This window comes from Chiloscyllium plagiosum, chromosome 20, assembly GCF_004010195.1.
Source record: "Chiloscyllium plagiosum isolate BGI_BamShark_2017 chromosome 20, ASM401019v2, whole genome shotgun sequence".
NCBI lineage: Eukaryota > Metazoa > Chordata > Chondrichthyes > Orectolobiformes > Hemiscylliidae > Chiloscyllium > Chiloscyllium plagiosum.
Window position 1 is genome coordinate 5,854,215 of NC_057729.1, and position 17,686 is coordinate 5,871,900.

General features: G+C 42.3%; 1 protein-coding gene across 2 annotated transcripts in view; it reads right to left on the bottom strand.

The window, feature by feature from the left end:
* LOC122560006 (cadherin-22-like) overlaps positions 1-17,686 on the bottom strand; it is an 837,716-nt gene that overhangs the window by 66,535 nt on the left and 753,495 nt on the right. For both annotated transcript variants that reach the window (XM_043710157.1, XM_043710158.1), the window contains 2 exons: positions 10,019-10,140; positions 7,404-7,521 (listed from right to left, as the gene is read on the bottom strand). In XM_043710157.1, coding sequence (XP_043566092.1) covers positions 7,404-7,521; positions 10,019-10,140 — 240 coding nt within the window. The remainder of the gene's footprint in view (positions 1-7,403; positions 7,522-10,018; positions 10,141-17,686) is intronic.

Here is a 17,686-nt window from a genome sequence, read left to right on the forward strand (position 1 = left end):
TGTTGCACGTGGGCGGGGGCAGAGGGGGCAGTGTTGCACGGTTTTGGGGGCAGAGGGGCGGTGTTGCACGTGGGCGGGGGCAGAGGGGGCAGTGTTGCACGGTTTTGGGGGCAGAGGGGCGGTGTTGCACGTGGGCGGGGGCAGAGGGGGCAGTGTTGCACGGTTTTGGGGGCAGAGGGGCGGTGTTGCACGTGGGCGGGGGCAGAGGGGGCAGTGTTGCACGGTTTTGGGGGCAGAGGGGCGGTGTTGCACGTGGGCGGGGGCAGAGGGGGCAGTGTTGCACGGTTTTGGGGGCAGAGGGGCGGTGTTGCACGTGGGCGGGGGCAGAGGGGGCAGTGTTGCATGATTTTGGGGGTGGGTGGGTGGTGTTGCACTAGATCGGGGTGGTGTTGGGGGGCGGTGGGGCCCCAGGTGCTGCGTGCTACTTCAGTCTCCTGAACAGGGAGCAGACTAAAAACTCCGAGCCTCAGAGGAAAGGCATTTAATCAATTAACCGAATAATCGATTATCCGAACGAAATAGTGCCCGCCCATCATGTTTGGATAATCGAGATTCCCTGCATAGGGTTGTAAGCAGCTGAAAGGGTTGATTCTGATGATGAGTAAAATACGCACCAACATGGACTTGATACATCTTAAGATCTTCAAGGACTGAGAACTATCATACAAATTCTACTTGTAATCACAATCAGATCAGTGTAACTTTACAAAGCAATAAAATTCAATAACATAGAATGTTCAAGACAAATGCCGCTTCTTATTAAACTAACAAGTTGCTTTTCCTCTATCACAACAGGCCGTGCAGACCCCGTAGAATTCTAACCTTAAAGTGGATGGTGGCTACAAACGTTTCTCATGCTGAATAACAGTGCAGACAGGCTTACACAATAACATGGCATGCAGTAGCATTGCTCATATGACCAGACAAGAATATGCAGAAACTCTGAGGTCGTTAATCATCAGCTGAAGTATTTTAATATGAGAACAAATGAGACTTTGTGTGATGCTGAGAGACACTCCAGGCCAAATGTGAACAATATACTCAAAGTGAAGAAAGAAAATATTTGTAAAAGGACCAGCAGAAAGGTCAAGGGCAGAGTATAAGATGGAAACACTGTAAACAACGTCACAACATAGGTAAAGCCCTTCTCTAACTTCCAGAAACCAAATCATTTGCATCTAAATGATCACCCCCAAAGAAGCAATGCAAACCAAAAGAAAGGGCTTCTCAGTAGATTTTTGCTAACGTGCAGCTTTTTGCTTTTTTTTATGAGAAAAAGGATGTTTGGAGAAATACATTTGGACTTACTATACTGGCCGGTTTGCCAGTGGCATGTAGCGTCTACGTCTGCTGTGAGTTGTTTTGACTTTAGTTTGTGAAAGACCTTAGAAATATTAATTGAAACATAAGTCTTGTTAATATTTCCACATATTTTATGCTTGTTCCTACCACTCCCAAGTCCATATTGGAATATAAGCATATTTATAGTTGAGGGGAAGCAATGAAAAGCCATTGAAAACCTTCAGAAAAAGACTTGCAGAGCAATTCTTGGCCTTCACAAATGTAGCTAATGAGATGCTTCAGGAATCACTTGAAAACAGATGCCACAGATGCAATAAACTCTTCTGTCTTCATGAGATTGCTACCAAATGACCATTACATCATTTAACTATGCTCTTTTTGTTTTACTGCTTTTTCAATTTAGTTGGAAAAATGATTGATTGTAAAGTTTAATTCAGCTCTCGACTATGATGCAAGTTGATTCTAAATAAACAAACTGTTGATGAGTTTCAACCACAACTCATTGCTTGACATCAGAAAGAAACGTTTCCTTCTCCCTCGGTATAACAACATCAAAAGCATGCTCTATCAACTATGTGTTCATATTGACAGATTTTATTAAATATATGAAACATGCAGAGGAATTCTTCTCTTCCTAATCCTCTCTAATCCCATTGATAAACAGAATAGCGCAGTGTAATGTGTGTGATGCTGCATTTAGTTTTCTCTTGAAGAAAGCTGACAGAATCCGTCTGCAATTGCAATCTTCTAGGCAGCAAGCTGAGGTCTTCAAATCCCTATTTGAAAGTTAAAGCTAAAACATTTTGGTTCTGAGGAGTTGGTACTAGATTGACAAGAAACAAAGGGTAGATGTCTCCTCAGGAATGAACAGCTCGGGTGTGCCAGGCAAGCACTCTGATGAATGAAACCATGTCAACATTGGACATTTCGGTGAATTTGCTTTCTCAAATTGCTAAACTCCTTACTGAGCAAGAAAACAATATTAGAAAAAAGCAAAGGCACCAAAGCCCAACAAATGCCCAGAACATAATGGGTTTCACCCTTGAAAGTAAGTGCGTAAAATGAAGATCCTCTTAACATAACCTTTAAAGGTTCTTTCAATGCCCTTACAATTGGAAACTTAGAAAAGTAAACACATATTAATGAAAAGTAAAGGAGAGGAAGTGAACATTTAGACAGCAGTTATGGGAAAGGTTTTTTTCTTTATTCTTCTGCCTTTATATTCTATGTTTAATTTTGTATGTTTTAAGATGGCGCTGGAGAGTGGCAACACGAGAACACTTTTCACTGTATTTTGTAACAAAACATACATGACATAAATAAATAAATTAAATCAAATCTATTGGATCAAAAGTGTCTGAGTGCTTCGAGAAATATGGACTGACCAAAATACATGAACACAAATTTGTGAAGGTTAGGTCATGTCTACCAAACCGAATTCAATCCTTTTTTGAGGAACTTGCTAAAGTAAATATCTGGGGAATATCTTCAATGTAGTTCATATGCTTTTCAATAAGCCATTTCTGGGCGGCACGGCACACTGCCTCACAGCGCCAGAGACCCGGGTTCAATTCCCGCCTCAGGCGACTGACTGTGTGGAGTTTGCACATTCTCCCCGTGTCTGCGTGGGTTTCCTCCGGGTGCTCCGGTTTCCTCCCACAGTCCAAAGATGTGCAGGTCAGGTGAATTGGCCATGCTAAATTGCCTGTAGTGTTAGGTAAGGGGTAGATGTAGGAGTATGGGTGGGTTGCGCTTCGGCGGGGCGGTGTGGACTTGTTGGGCCGAAGGGCCTGTTTCCACACTGTAAGTAATCTAATCTAATCTAATCTAATTTGATGTGGATCTGCACAGAAGTCATTGACTAAAATATAAACTCTCATGGTGGTAAGTAGATTACTGACCTGGTTATGTAGTTGGAAACTGAGAGTACGAATGTAGGAGTGTATTTCATTTGGAAAGCAGTGACCAGTTCTTTCTAACAAGAATACGGAGTCTAAACTGTTTTACATGATTTATTAATGACTAAACATGGCAGTTAGCCACGCAGAAGATTGCTGGCATAATAAGTAATGCAAAAGCATAAAATTACAGAAGGATATTGAAAGGTGCTTGGCAAAACTACAGCAAATGTTTTGAATGAATGCAAATATGAAATAATCTATTTTAAGCCATAAATAAAGGCTAGATCTGGATAGTGAAATGCTTGGAGCAGTAGAGGTCCATAGAAATTTAGAAGTCCATGTACACAAATCACCAAAATATGCTGTTCAGGTACTAACAAGACACAAGGGGAAAACATTCAGCCTGTTGAACCTGTGCAGATTATCTTTAAGAGCAATTTAGTTCCTTCTCCTATTTTGTACAATCTTATGTGTCCATTCTGGTTCAGTAATTGCTGCTGTATTTGCAAACAAATATATCTGTTGTACGATCAATTCTCACTGCTGATCACCATGTTGTATGAGGCTGTTCATACTATTGTTCACAATGTGGTAGATTTCCCGGTAGGATTTATAGGGCCTGATGCAGCAGAGGAAAACAACTTGCTAGTTAACAAGAATATCCTCTTAAACACAACATAGTTTATTGTTAACACCTATTACAAGATACAATGATGTGGTAAACATTTATACAAAAACTGTGAGGACCTAAATTGCAGTTTTTACTCCTTTGAGATCCTAAGCTATTCTCCTACCATGTTTATATGACATTATCGTAACACTGGTACTTCAGGCACTCCTCAGTTATAGCGTGTCACATTCTTACACCCTGATAGACAACAATGTAAAATCTCATTCTAACAATTGTCCATGGACCCACAACTTTAACAGTCTTTTTGTTTATAGAATGTTCCAAATTTCTTCCAGCACATGAAGTGCACCCTGAAAGTGTCCCTGAGTGACTCAGCTCTATTTTAAGGCAATTCCAGCCTTGATTTGTAATTCCTCATCAGCAGAAATAGTTTCTATTAGCTTATTAAAACATTCAAACATTTTTGTTCAACATCTCTTAATATCCAATAATCAAGGGGATACAAGCTTGGTCCATGTGACATGTCATTATAATACAACCCTGTGTAATACTGATCATATCTAGGTGTCATTGAGTCACAGTGACAAATATACAAAGAGTTTGGGAAGAAAAGCAGTTGGCGGAATCAAATTTAGATTTTTTTTAATCAACCTGTTCAGACATCCTACAATGCACCACTGAAGAAAGTAGGACTTGAACACATGCCTCCTGGCCCAGAGGTAGGGACAGTACCACTGTATTATCCGCTCCTCAGAATCAAGCTTATTGTTGTGTTTAAGTTATACACAGCTTTGTGCTCATTATGAAACCAAATCCAATTCTGCTGGCCTCAATGTTAATAGCCAAACATCTCTATAGTGTCACATGGGTGAATTCACTCAACCTGCAGGATATTGCTGACCAAGTGCTAACAGTTTAATGGGACAAATAGCCCTAATCCACAGCCACAATACCAATATCGCCAGAGAGATACAGACAAGCAGTATATTCATAGTTAATAGTAAAGTGTATACCTACCTCCACCTGCAAGTGTACACCATAATTTAATGGGAAAACAAATACCAGGTGAAGATCTTGGAATCCTTGAAAATGTATCTTCAAAACTCTTGATGTTAGAGGAAGGTGGAAAGTCATTGGCAACAGTTCTCCTCAGCACGCAGCATATTTTGACAGCAGTATAATAGGGAGCATAATGTCAGATCCAGTTCTGTATCAAACTGACTGCTAGCTAATTAATTGTTAATTCCTACTTTTCAAATGGTTGGCACTTACAGAGCCAGAAGAGCTGTTAATGCACGAATGGAATGATAAGCAAGGCTGTCATCTGTCAAAGTTCTGCACACTCACTATGCTTGGTGACATAATGGATAACTTTAATCATTCACTTGCAAAAACTATGCAGCTCCATCTGAACAATTGCAGCATGACCCCTGAAAAGAAATCACTTGTCCAACAGAACACTATAACTTTACAAACTGATTACTGTTGGACAATTCAAATATAATCCTTGCCTCGAACACAGCACCTACAGTGCAGAAACAGGCCATTCTGTCCAACTGAACCACGCTGATGGTAATGCTCTCCACAAAGAGTCGCAGGTTGACAGGGTGGTCTAGAAAGCATTTACCATGCTTGTCTTTATTGGTGAGTACATTAATATAGGAGTTGGGAGATCATGTTGTGGCTGTACAGGTCATTGGTTAGGCCATTTTTGGAAAACTGCATTCAATTCTGGGTCCATGGTATAGGAGTGATGTTGTGAAACTTCAAAGGGTTTAGAAACGATGCACAAGGATATTGCCAGGGTTGGAGTGTTTGAGCGAGAGGGAGAAGTGAATAGGCTGGGGCTGTTTTCCCTGTAGCCTCGGAGACTGAGGTTTATAAAAGAGATTATAGAAGTTTATAAATCATGAGGAGCATAGATGGGGTGAAAAGCCAAGTTCTTTTCCTCAGGATAGAGGGGTCCAAAACAAGAAACATAGGTTTAAGGTGAGATTGGAATGATTTAAAAGAGACCTAAGGGAAATCTTTTTCATGCACAAGGTGATGCCTATATGGAATGTAATGCTAGAGGAGGTGGTGGAGGCTAGCACAATTCCAACATTTATAAAGCATCTGGATGGTCCATGAATAGGAAGGGTTTAGAGGGCTATGGGGCAAATGCTTGTAAATGAGACTAGATTAATGTTGGATATTTGTTCTGCACGGGTGAGTTGGACCGAAGGGCCTTTTCCCATGCTGTACAGTTTTGAGTCTATGACTCTGTAAACCTCCTTCTGTTCCTTTTATTCTAATTTTTTGTATAATGTCTCACTCCTCTATCGCTCATCTTCTTACCTAACTATACAGCTATGTTATTCAATCTCAATTACTCATTTAATCTTTCGTTTTTGATCGGTGCCACCTCTCCTTACAGGTAATGACTGAACAGAGGACATATCTCGGTCCATTGAAAAGAGAGCAACCAGAGGAGAGTCACCCTTTGGAGTCCCTTCGATGTGCAAGGTGAATTGGGAACAGGGATGAAATGAAGATTAAAACGCTTGTGAATAGAATGATCAAATCCAGGATCATCATAAAAGCAAAATACAGTGGATGTCGGAAATCTGTAACATAAACAGAAAGGGCTGGAGCAACACAGTAAGTCTGGCATTATCTGTGGAAAGATAAACAGAGTTAAACTTTCAAATCCAATATGACTTTCTAAATCCATAAGAAGTCGGAGCAGGAGTAGGCCATTTGGTTCCTCAAGCCTATTCTGCCATTCAATGGGATCATGACTGATCTGACAATCTTTATTCTCACTTTACTGCATTTTTGTGTAACCTTGATTCCTCACTGATCAAGAATCTATCTATCTCAGTCTTAAATATACACATGAACTCTGCCTGCATTCTTCAGAATGTAGTTACATGTTTTTTCAACCTGTGAATGCATTCTTTTTGAACCAGACCTTTTACATCACATTAAACAATGCTGAATTTGGTGTAACAATGGGCTATTCAGGGCAGGTGGGATAGTTATTAAACTTAGATAGTTGTTATATAAGCGACTGCTTTATAGCGTTTTCATTCCACTACCTACAGTAACTATACTTAGGCCTTAAAGTTATGCACTGTGATGTAATTGTAAAACCACTTATTTTCTGCCTTGACTGAAATACTTGACCAAGGGACTTCAAATGAACATGTTAAATCTGCCTGTGACTCAATTGGTAGTAAGAATCACTGTCCTCTTTGACAATGACTGATTTTTCAATGTTGAATAATAGACTTACTGGAATTAACCATCAGATATGAAGAATGGGTGATATTACTTTCAAAACACTGATATAATAACTTCTGTCAAAACTCTGGGGTGAAAGTATGGCATACTGGAATAAATTTAACATTAGTCTTTCTCTGGATGTAATGTTGAAGCAATTTGCCTCAAGATTACATCTTATTTGCAATGTGGTACTGTGTACTGTTGTGGATACAAGTTTGAACCGTATTCTTCTTGCCACTTGCACCCAATTCGCCTTTCAGGTTTGCTACCTCTTGTAAAGTGGGTTTGGGAGCAAGGTGTACCTTTGATATCCCAGAGGGTGAAATGGCGACTGTCAGCTGCTTCAGGAACCAATGTGAAGTAAAAGCGATGGCCGCCCTGCGGTTCGTCCTTGTCCACCACGCTGACTGTATGGATCAGCTGTAACAAAGAACAAAGCGTCAAAGTCTGAGCTGTAGCAGTTCTTCCAGAGTGCTGACGATGTGGAACTCTGTGCTCGCAGGAATGCTGGCTTTCATCAATGCAGTCCCCAACACCTCCACTGTCCCTGACTATCATGGGCAGCATTAACCATCTGCTATTACTGTGAAAATTAAATACACGGGCCCTGCTTACAACACGTTAAAGTGACCGATTATTGCAGAGTATTCAATAAGCTTCTGCAACTTTGTTGTCGACGATAATTTGCATTTCTACAGCATCTTAATGTCATAAAATCTACCAAAGTGCTATACAGGAAAATTTCCCAGCAAAAGCGGGCGGCACGGTGGCACAGTGGTTAGCACTTCTGCCTCACAGCACCAGAGACCTGGGTTCAGTTCCCGCATCAGGTGACTGACTGTGCGGAGTTTGCACATCCTCCTCGTGTCCGTGTGGGTTTCCTCCGGGTGCTCCGGTTTCCTCCCACACTCCAAACATGTGCAGGTCAGGTGAATTGACCATGGTAAGTTGCCTGTAGTGTTAGGTAAAGGGGTAAATGTAGGGGAATGGGCCTGGGTGGGTTGCGCTTCGGCGGGTCGGTGTGGACTTGTTGAGCTGAAGGGCCTGTTTCCACATTGTAAGTAATCTACAAAAAAAAGCTGAGTTACGCGGAGAGATAGACAGGTTACTAGGAGCTACATTAAAGAATAGGTTTTAAGTTGTGCCTGCAGATAAGAGAGGAAGAAGGGGTCAGAGAAGGAACTGAAAGACATACTGCCCAGGTAGCTGAAGGTACAGCCCCCAATGGTAGAACAATTAAAATTGGCACAATTCAATTAAAATACATGAGAGGGTAATTGGAGGAGTGTCAATATTTTGGAGGGCTGCAGAGCTGGAGGAAGTTACAGGGAGGGGCTACTGTAATGGGATTTGAAAGTAAGGGTGAGCTCTTTAAACCTGAGATGTTGTCACCATTGGGCTGAGGGATGAATGAGGCATCATGTGTATGGGGCCCACACATGAGAATTTTGGATATACTCAGGTTTCATAAGAGGAGAGGAAATCTGTCTTGTGTCTGTTTCTTTCTGGGATCTCAGCAAGTCTAATTAGGTTAGTTTTAGTGCTTGTCAGAGTTCACTTATTAGCTGGTACATTGAGGATGGAGTGATCCCTATGAGATGGGAACATTATCAATTCTAGAGGGATACTATCAAACACAGAACAGTGTAGAGAGAATCTTACGCTCTGGTAAGGAAGGGAACTTTAATAATGGCAGTAGTGCAAAGCCAAGTTCCAAAACCAATCCTGATGACCTACTCATTGATTGCAAACTCCATGACCCTTATATGATCCCACTCGCTTCCATTAGCACAAAAGATGGTGACCATCCAACATGTATAGTTGTGTAATTACATTAACAGCAACATGACTTCCAAAGTTTATGGAGAAAGGCAGAAACAGGTGACTGAACTGGATAATCAGCCATGACCATAGTGAATGGTGGAGCAGCCTCAAACAGCCTATTTCTTTTGTTTCTACACCTAGTGGGAATGGTACTCTCTTCCATCAACATGATACTCCAGGAGTTGTCAGCTCCTAAAGCATGTATGGAAACACTGTGATCTCCCAAACAGGTTGCTGCTGGCAACTGTCAGATATGAAACTGAGCAACTGTCTGTTACTCCAGAGATCTGAACATATCGTCCAAGTTCACAGTCACATTTCAATACTGAGGGAGCACTACATTGTTGGCAATGCTGTTTACGATATGATATTAAACTGAGCTACTGTCTCTTTTTTAAAGTAATATTTTTAAGAGAAACAGAGAATTTTGCCTTGTATTCTGGCCCTTAACCGTTACCACATTGTAGGACTTTGATGTGTGCAAATTGCTTTCTGCTCTTCGGACACCACTATAGTGACTACACTTCAAAAGTATTTGTGAAGAAATGTGTCTTATTGTAAAACTCACAATATAAGTGTACTTTAAAAAAATTAAGTGATATAAGCAACCACCTTGTAAATGTTTAACTTTAGCAATTTGACTGGGAATGCCTCTCTCACTGCTCCAAGCATAGTGTGGCAGCACATATTGAGAAAATCCACCCTCCCAGGCCTTAACTCTTCATCTTTAACAATTGCTGTCAGGAAACCTTTCAGTGGCAGAACTATCCTCTATGTGCTCTCAGTATGTAAATATCTGTCTGAAAACTCTTGGGAAAATCTTTATCATGCTGCATTTGCATTAATTATGTTTTCAGCCTCTGTGAAAACCTTCAGTCAGCAAAGCAAGCCTGGGAACTCAAAATGACTTGCATATTAGGCGGTTGTCAATGGGCCATTACCTCAAATACTTATTGATTCCCTGTTTATTGAAATCAATTGGATGGCTTTGCTTAATGAGGACCAGAATTAGCTTGTATCAACTGATGACTTGCTCTCGGAGAAGATTTAGCTGGTTGTATTAACCGAAAAATCCAATGAATATTGCATCTACCTGACCCGCTTTGGCATCTTCACAAATAGTAGCTTCGAATGGCATGGAAAGTTCTGGAGCATTATCATTGACATCCAGAATCCTGACACCGAGGGAGGCCTTGCTCACTTGGGAGTGGTCATCTACACAAAACACACCATCACGGAAACAGTTAGTTGAGGGTTATTTGAAGGAGAGAAGACAATACAACAGGATGACGCTCATTGCTTCTTGCACCTCTTTTGAAAGAACAGCATTAGTAGACTTACACCAAATTCCAATTTATTCCCTTGTTGCTTTCAGGAGGATCAGCATCGCCTTCATGATAAATCAATCATCCCTATACAAACAGGCTGGAGAGGTTCGATGTATGACAAGGATAGAGTTATTTCACGAGACAGAGATTCATTAAAATTAATATTTACACATCCTTCCAACTCCTCTGGAGTAAACAAACTTTTATTGTTGCAATACATCACCACATTATTCTTAGCCCATTCGTAAAATAAAATAAATAAGTAGTAGGACTGAGATTCCTGGCTGTGCTGTAGATTTATAAAGACATGGGCAGAATTTCAAACCACCTCTTGCTGGTGTTGCCTTGGGTACACGAAGGTGGATGATTGAAAGTGGTGCTCTTGAATGATGACCGTTCATATTTGATTAACTCAAGATTACCGTCAAGTATGCAATCACTGCAAAGATGATCAAATCACCTTCTTTGAAATTTAGAAATTAGCTCAAATGAAATCAACTGCTTCTTTCTAACACAATATATGTTTTAAAATGATGTTGGAAATCTGAAACAAAAGAAAAACAGAAAATGTGGCAAATACTCATCAAATCTGGCAACATCTGTGCAGAGAAAGTGCACTGTGTTAGAATTTCAGATCAATGACCTTTGACAAGTTGTTGCAAAAGGACCACCCCAAACTGGTTTACTGGCCTTATTTAGTTAGAGATAAAAAAAATCCCTGCAGAAGGTGGAATCCAAAGTAGACAGGCAGGACGCTGGAAGAACATAGCAAGCCAGGCAGCACCAGGACTGAAGAAGGGTTACACCCGAAATGTCGACTTCTCCACGTCCTGATGCTGCCTGGCTCGCTGTGCTCTCCCAGCCTCCTGACTGTCTTATTTAGTTAGAGAGCTGTTGACTTGGTTCCAGGCTAAACGGGTCAGAATGACTGCCAGCTAACATCCTCAAGGGTGGTGGGAGGGGTGAGGAAATTAAATCAGGAGTTGAGCACATAGTGGATAGAAGCAAACATGGAATGACGAGAGCATGTGGAATCAAATGTAATTCTTTATGGCTCTCCAACTGAATTTCAAACATATCAAAAGGAAAAGAAATAAAAACGCATCATGGTCTTGGAGAAATAGTATGGAAGTGGTACTCATTGACAAGCTCTGTTATGGGTTCTAGATTAGAGTGGTGCTGGAAAAGCACAGCAGTTCAGGCAGCATCTGAGGAGCAGGAAAATTGAATAGAGGCTCTATTCCTGATGAAGGGCTTTTGCCCAAAACATCGATTTTCTTGCTCCTCGGATGCTGCCTGACCTGCTGTGCTTTTCCAGCACCCCTCTGATCTAGAATCTGGTTTCCAGCATCTGCAGTCCTTGTTTTTACCTTTTACGAAGCTCTGTTATGGGCTTAGCATAAGCTAATAGGCTGATTAGTCTCCTTCTGTGATACGGAATTCTATAGGCTGCTTTTTTGTTAAAAGGGAAATATTGGCAGCGCAGATTGGCAGCCTCAGAAACACGGTAGTAGGCGCTACCGGGACTGCACAAGAGAGCACAAGGGCTGCCACATGACTCAGAGTCGAAAGGTGTGACACTGGAAAAGCACAGCAGGTCACAGGCAGCATCAAGGAGCAGGAGAGTCGATGTTTTGGGCAGGAATGCGGAGGGTAGGGTGTGGGTGTGGAGGAAAGGTAGCTGGGAAGGTGATAGGTCGATGCAGTTGGGGAAGGGGTAACTGTGGTAATTCGGTGGGGAGGGTGGAGCGAATACGAGAGAAAGAAGATGGACAGGTAATGCAGGTCAAGAAGGCGGTGTCAAGTTGTAGGGTTGGGATGAGGTGGGCAGGTGGAGGGGAGATTTGGAATCTAGTGAAGTCGATGTTGATGTCGTGTGGTTGAAGAGTCCCAAGATGGAAGATGCGGCAAGCTTCTTCCAGTTGTTGGGTGGCTTTGACTGGGCAGCGGAGATCACTCAGGACTTGCATGCCCTTGGCGGTGTGGGAGGGGGAGTTGAAGTGGTCGGCCACAGGGTGGTAGGGTTGTTTGGTGCGTGTGTCCCAGAGCTGTGCCCTGAAACATGTCAGGGCATTTCAGGGAACACCTCTGGGACACACGCACTAAATAACCCCACCGCCCTGTGGCTGACCACTTCAACTCCCCCTCCCACATGCAAGTCCTGAGCCTCTTCCACTACCCAATCAAAGACACCCGACAACTGGAGAAAGAACATTTCATCTTCTGCCTTGAGACCCTTCAACCACACAGCATCAATGCTGACCTCAACAGTTTCTAAGTCTTTCCTCCCCCGACCCCATCCCAGATATAACCCTCCAACTTGGCACCGCTATCGTTCCCACCTATCCGCTCCACCTTCCCCACCGACCTATCAAAATGATCTCCCACCTGTATTCACCTCTCGCCTTCCGAGCTACCTTCGCCCCAGCCCCACCTCCACCACCCCCCTCCCATTTATCTCTCAGCCCCCTTCCCCCCCATATTCCTGATGAAGGGCTTATGTCGAAACGTCAACTCTCCTGCTCTCCGATGCTGCCTGACCTGCTGTGCTTTTCCAGCGCCACAGTTTTCAGCTCTGACTCTCCAGCATCTGCAGTCCTCACTTTCTCCACATGACTCAGAGTTACTGGTTTTTGAACAGGGAGATCTCGGGGCTCGGGGGAGTGGGTTGTGAAAGGGCAACTGGTGAGGAAGTAAGGTTGGGGTGTGGGGAGGGGGAAGAGGACATGGGAGATGTTATGCAGACATGGAGACATCTCACCGAGCCATGCAGGGTCCCCCTGAAATGAGGCGTACCCCTTTCCTTCCCATCTCTTCTCATTAAGACATGAAGTGGCCTTTCAGTGTGACTATATGCATTATCCTGGTCAATAGGCTCGGGAACAAACTTAGTTGACCTTTAATTATGTATTTTAATATTACAGGCGGCCTACTGATTTCAGCACCCACCCACCTTGATTATTAGGAGGGTCAGTTCACACAGGTGGGTGACAGGTAACAGGCCAGCCACCTATTTTATACGTTTCACCCCCTAAACCTGCATAAAAGCTGTGGCTCAAAATGTAATCACTCAGCAAGAAATGGATCCTGAACTTTCAAATCTTGAATCGTACACTCAGTGGTCATTAGATAACTAATAGCTCAGCTGCAGCCTTCAGAAACCTTTGTTGCATGTTTCAACATGGTCGTAACTCATCGTATAGCACTTAGACTCTTTTCGTACTAGCCTCATTGTCTCAGAATTGTGATCGTTCATTATGCCCATGCTTCTGTTTAAACCACACTCAAGTACCATTGCTTCATGGGGAACAATTACATGGATGGATTTAGAAACAGCTAATGATTAAATTATAGGCAGATAGCTATTCATGTGCAGTTGGTTTCACAGTTGTGAATTGGGAGTCTTGCCAATTTATCCTTATTATCTCATTCTTTACTGCACCCAAGTGTGTCTGCTTCACAGTAAAGTGAAGGGCCGAGCTTGATGTCTGATCCTGGGAGAGCACACATTCAAGGCTCCTGCGTCCTTCCTTATTGATGGTCAGTGATGGAGCTACTGTAGCTGATGAGCTGTCAGCCCTTTGGTTGTCCGGCAGTGTTTGAGGGGTTAAGGATGTCACTATTTTTCACAAGGGTAAAAGTACCAGAGGAAAACACACCACTGGCTGCCACTGTGAAGATGGACCCCCAGAATTTGGTATTCGCCAAACTGAGCTTGTCCAACTTTCATACTTTTGAAATCTAATGGTGAGTACATTCCAAGTACAATAACATCCAGCTGATTACTTCTACAGATTAATTTTGAACTTGGTGACTTTATAGATGTTTATAAAATCATGAAAGGTATAAATATGGTTAATGGCAGGTGTCTTTTTCCTCGGTCGGGGGATTTCAAGACTGGGGGCATATTTTTAAGGCACATGAGGGGCAAATATTTTACACAGAGGGAGGTTTGCGTATGGAATGATCATCTGAGGAAGTGGTAGATGTGGATACAGATATAGTGTTTAAAAGACACTTAGGTATGTACATGAATCAGAAAGGTTTGGACGGATATGGGAACGGAGCTGGCAGGTGCGATTAATTTAGTTTGGGACTGGTTGGACCGAAGGGTCTGTTACTGTGATGCATGACTCAACAATTCTACAACTTTTCCCTCTAGACCTTTAAGCAATAATTTTACATTTATGAATTTTGTGGTTATTGATACACAAGGTGAATAGTTTCCTTCTTATCTGCTTTTGTCAGAACCTCACCTCATCTTGCAAACTATCATCTTGTGTTATGATTGCACTGAAAGATGGACAATCAATTTCCAAACTTCCATCTGATTTCTATAACTGAAACATTAATGGATGAAAGCATTTTTGCAAAGGAAAAGGTAATGATGCAAAAATGACCACAACAATCAGCTTCCCATAGGTTATTCAGCTCAGGAAAGCTATAATAAAGAAAAACAATTCTGAGCCAAAATTAACCTTTGTTATTAGAATGCATTGGAACTCTGATTTGTATTGACTGTTTTTACATAAAGCTTCAAAGAGAAATTTCATGCACTGAGATGAACTGCATAAAACATGAATAATCCAGATTTGGGTGTGGGGTGAGAGGTTGGGAAACACCAATGAGGCCACATACAGGAATACATAAATGATCTGTTTTTCAATTGCCTACTTTGGTAGCCATGCAGAGTGTGACACAATGGATTTCTAACATCAGAACTGGAAAACACTCTCTCCTTCTTTTCACTCAGCCTTTTAAAAGGCAACATCCATGGATAAGGCACTTTAGAAAATTATCTATTTAGCAAGAACTCAAAGTCCTGCATCATTTGCTACAAGATATCAGTTCAACAATTATGGTTACAGATTAAAAACTAACATCTCAAGTAACTCTACTGGAACAGCTTGGCTAGGGGAATGACAAGTTCTGGAGTGTAAGTCTTCAGCACTATTGACATAATGTTGCTAGGGTCCACAGTTTTTGTCATACTCAGTACCTCCGACTGTTTCTTGTCATTAATGTTCTTTAGGGAAGGAAACTGACATCCTTACTTGGTCTGGCCTACAGGTGACTCCAGCACCACAGTAATGTGTTTGACTCTTAATTGTCCTCTGGGCTGTTAGGGACAGGCCATAAATGCTGGCCTAGCCAGTGACACCCTCATACCTCTAAATTAATTGAAACAAAAATCATGGAGTATATCAAATTGGCTGAAAACTGGTATCTCTGATGTCGCAAATCACTACACAGATAATAAATGTCCTCTTCTTTTCACTCAAGAAACCTTTTAAACATGTACCTTATTTGATTCTAGTGAGCTAGCATTTTTATTGGAGTCATGTGTAGCTGAGTGCGAAAAGGAATTCAAATCTTTGTGATGGACATGCGAAAAGAGCAGAGTCATAATCTCTCATCTGGTCAGAACATGCATCACCCCATTCCTTCTCTGTGCCAGGGAAAACTATCTTGATGTCTTCAAAATCTCTTCACAGCTGAACTCCTTTAACCTCAGTGAACTTCTGTACCCTTTCTCAAGCCTTTACATATTTTGCTGAAGTTTAATGCCCAGAAATATCCATAATACCCCAACTGATTAACCCATGATTTAGCAATGGGAATAGCAACCATAACATTGCTTTTATATTTGACATTTCTAGTTGCAAACTCAAATCACTCAGACATTTTTCTTGTTCAGATAGCAATGATAGTTTACAGAAGAATGTGAGTTAAATCTTGGAACTGCTTATACTCAATTTTACAGTAAGTACAACTAAGCGCAGTTTGTTTATAAATTTTGAGAAGTTCATAGTTTGTGTCTTTTCCTAAGGTGCTATATTATACAGGCTCATAGCAATTATGCTCATTGTTAGAGATCATCACTAGTGATTTCAGCTGATGTCAATGTAGGAACCTAGAGGTGAACTCTTGGTAAGGTCTGTCTCTGTAAGTCGAGTAAATAGTCAAAAATTATCATTTGTTTGCACCTGCCTTGGCTCCAGCTCTCTTCTAGCAAAGGCACCCAGAACTTGGTTGTGATAGGAACACAAATTTCAGTCTGATAAAGACATTGGCCGAGATTTGGCCAGTCCCAGGAAGAATTGGGAGAGTGTGAGACAAGGGTGTCACACCAGGAAGGTTCCTCTGACACAGACAAGCTGCTGGGGGTGGATTCCAGGAGGCAAGAATAACAGTGGCTCGGGTGTTGGCCAACAGGACACAGTGGCATCAATTTAAATAACTAAAGAGCTGCTTTGGCAGTGGCAGGGTACCTCCCCATGAACCTACTTCCAAAACCAACACAATTGGTGGCTATCCACATCATGGGTACAACTTCACACTGGGATTTCTGATGGGGGTGGGGTGGTGGGGGGTCGGTGGAGGTGGGTGGAGGGGTGAAGCAGAGCTGGAGACTGGACAACAGAAGTCCCCCTGTTGGACCCCAGTTAAAATAAAAAATCAGCTCGCCCCCCCCTCCCGTAAAGGTGCCTCATCACGCTCACACCCTGGGCTACTCTTTGCAGCTCCTGGTGGTACTGCTGAGCTGCTGTCTTTCTGACTGGGTTAACCACTTGTAAGGCCTGTCTACATTCCTTCATTAGCCACCCCTCCCCCCCTTTCTCCTTCAATGCACAGCACTAAACACATTGCTTCTTCACTTCCTCTCTCACCCTCCTACTCAACCTGTGCAACTGTGTCACAGGCAATACATTTCAAAGTGGGAAGTTTATCATTTTCGACAAAACTGAGGCTACTTCTGTTTTTGTCTCTTAATTTTATCAACCAAGTTCTTGTGGCACCATCTCAAACAACGTCTGAAAATCCATCAGGTGTGGTCTGAGTAACTTTCATCAATACAACTAATTATTTATTAAAAGTTCTTCTGTAAGTCAATGGCAGCTGTTTTTAATCAAGCTATGTCTTTCAAGGGACTACTAATTTAATCATTTGTTATGGACTTTGGCACCTCACTAATATTCAGCTGACTGCTCCATATGTGCAGGTTTCCTGCCCTTCCACAGGACATTTCTGTAACCTCCGAGCAAGCTACTGGTCAATTATCTCCACCATTCCTTTGTCCAGCCTTTAATTTTGATACATTCATGATCCTGAACTATTTATCTCTCTGGAAGAGAAAGTGAGGACTGCAGATGCTGGAGATCAGAGCTGAAAATGTGTTGCTGGAAAAGCGCAGCAGGTCAGGCAGCATCCAAGGAACAGAAGAATCGACGTTTTGGGCATGAGCCCTTCTTCAGGAATGAGGAAGGTGTACCAAGCAGGCTAAGATAAAAGGTAGGGAGGAGGGACTTGGGGGAGGGGCGTTGGAAATGCGATAGGTTGAAGGAGGTTAAGGTGAGGGTGATAGGCCGGAGTGGGGGTGGGGGCGGAGAGGTCAGGAAGAAGATTGCAGGTTAGGAAGGTGGTGCTGAGTT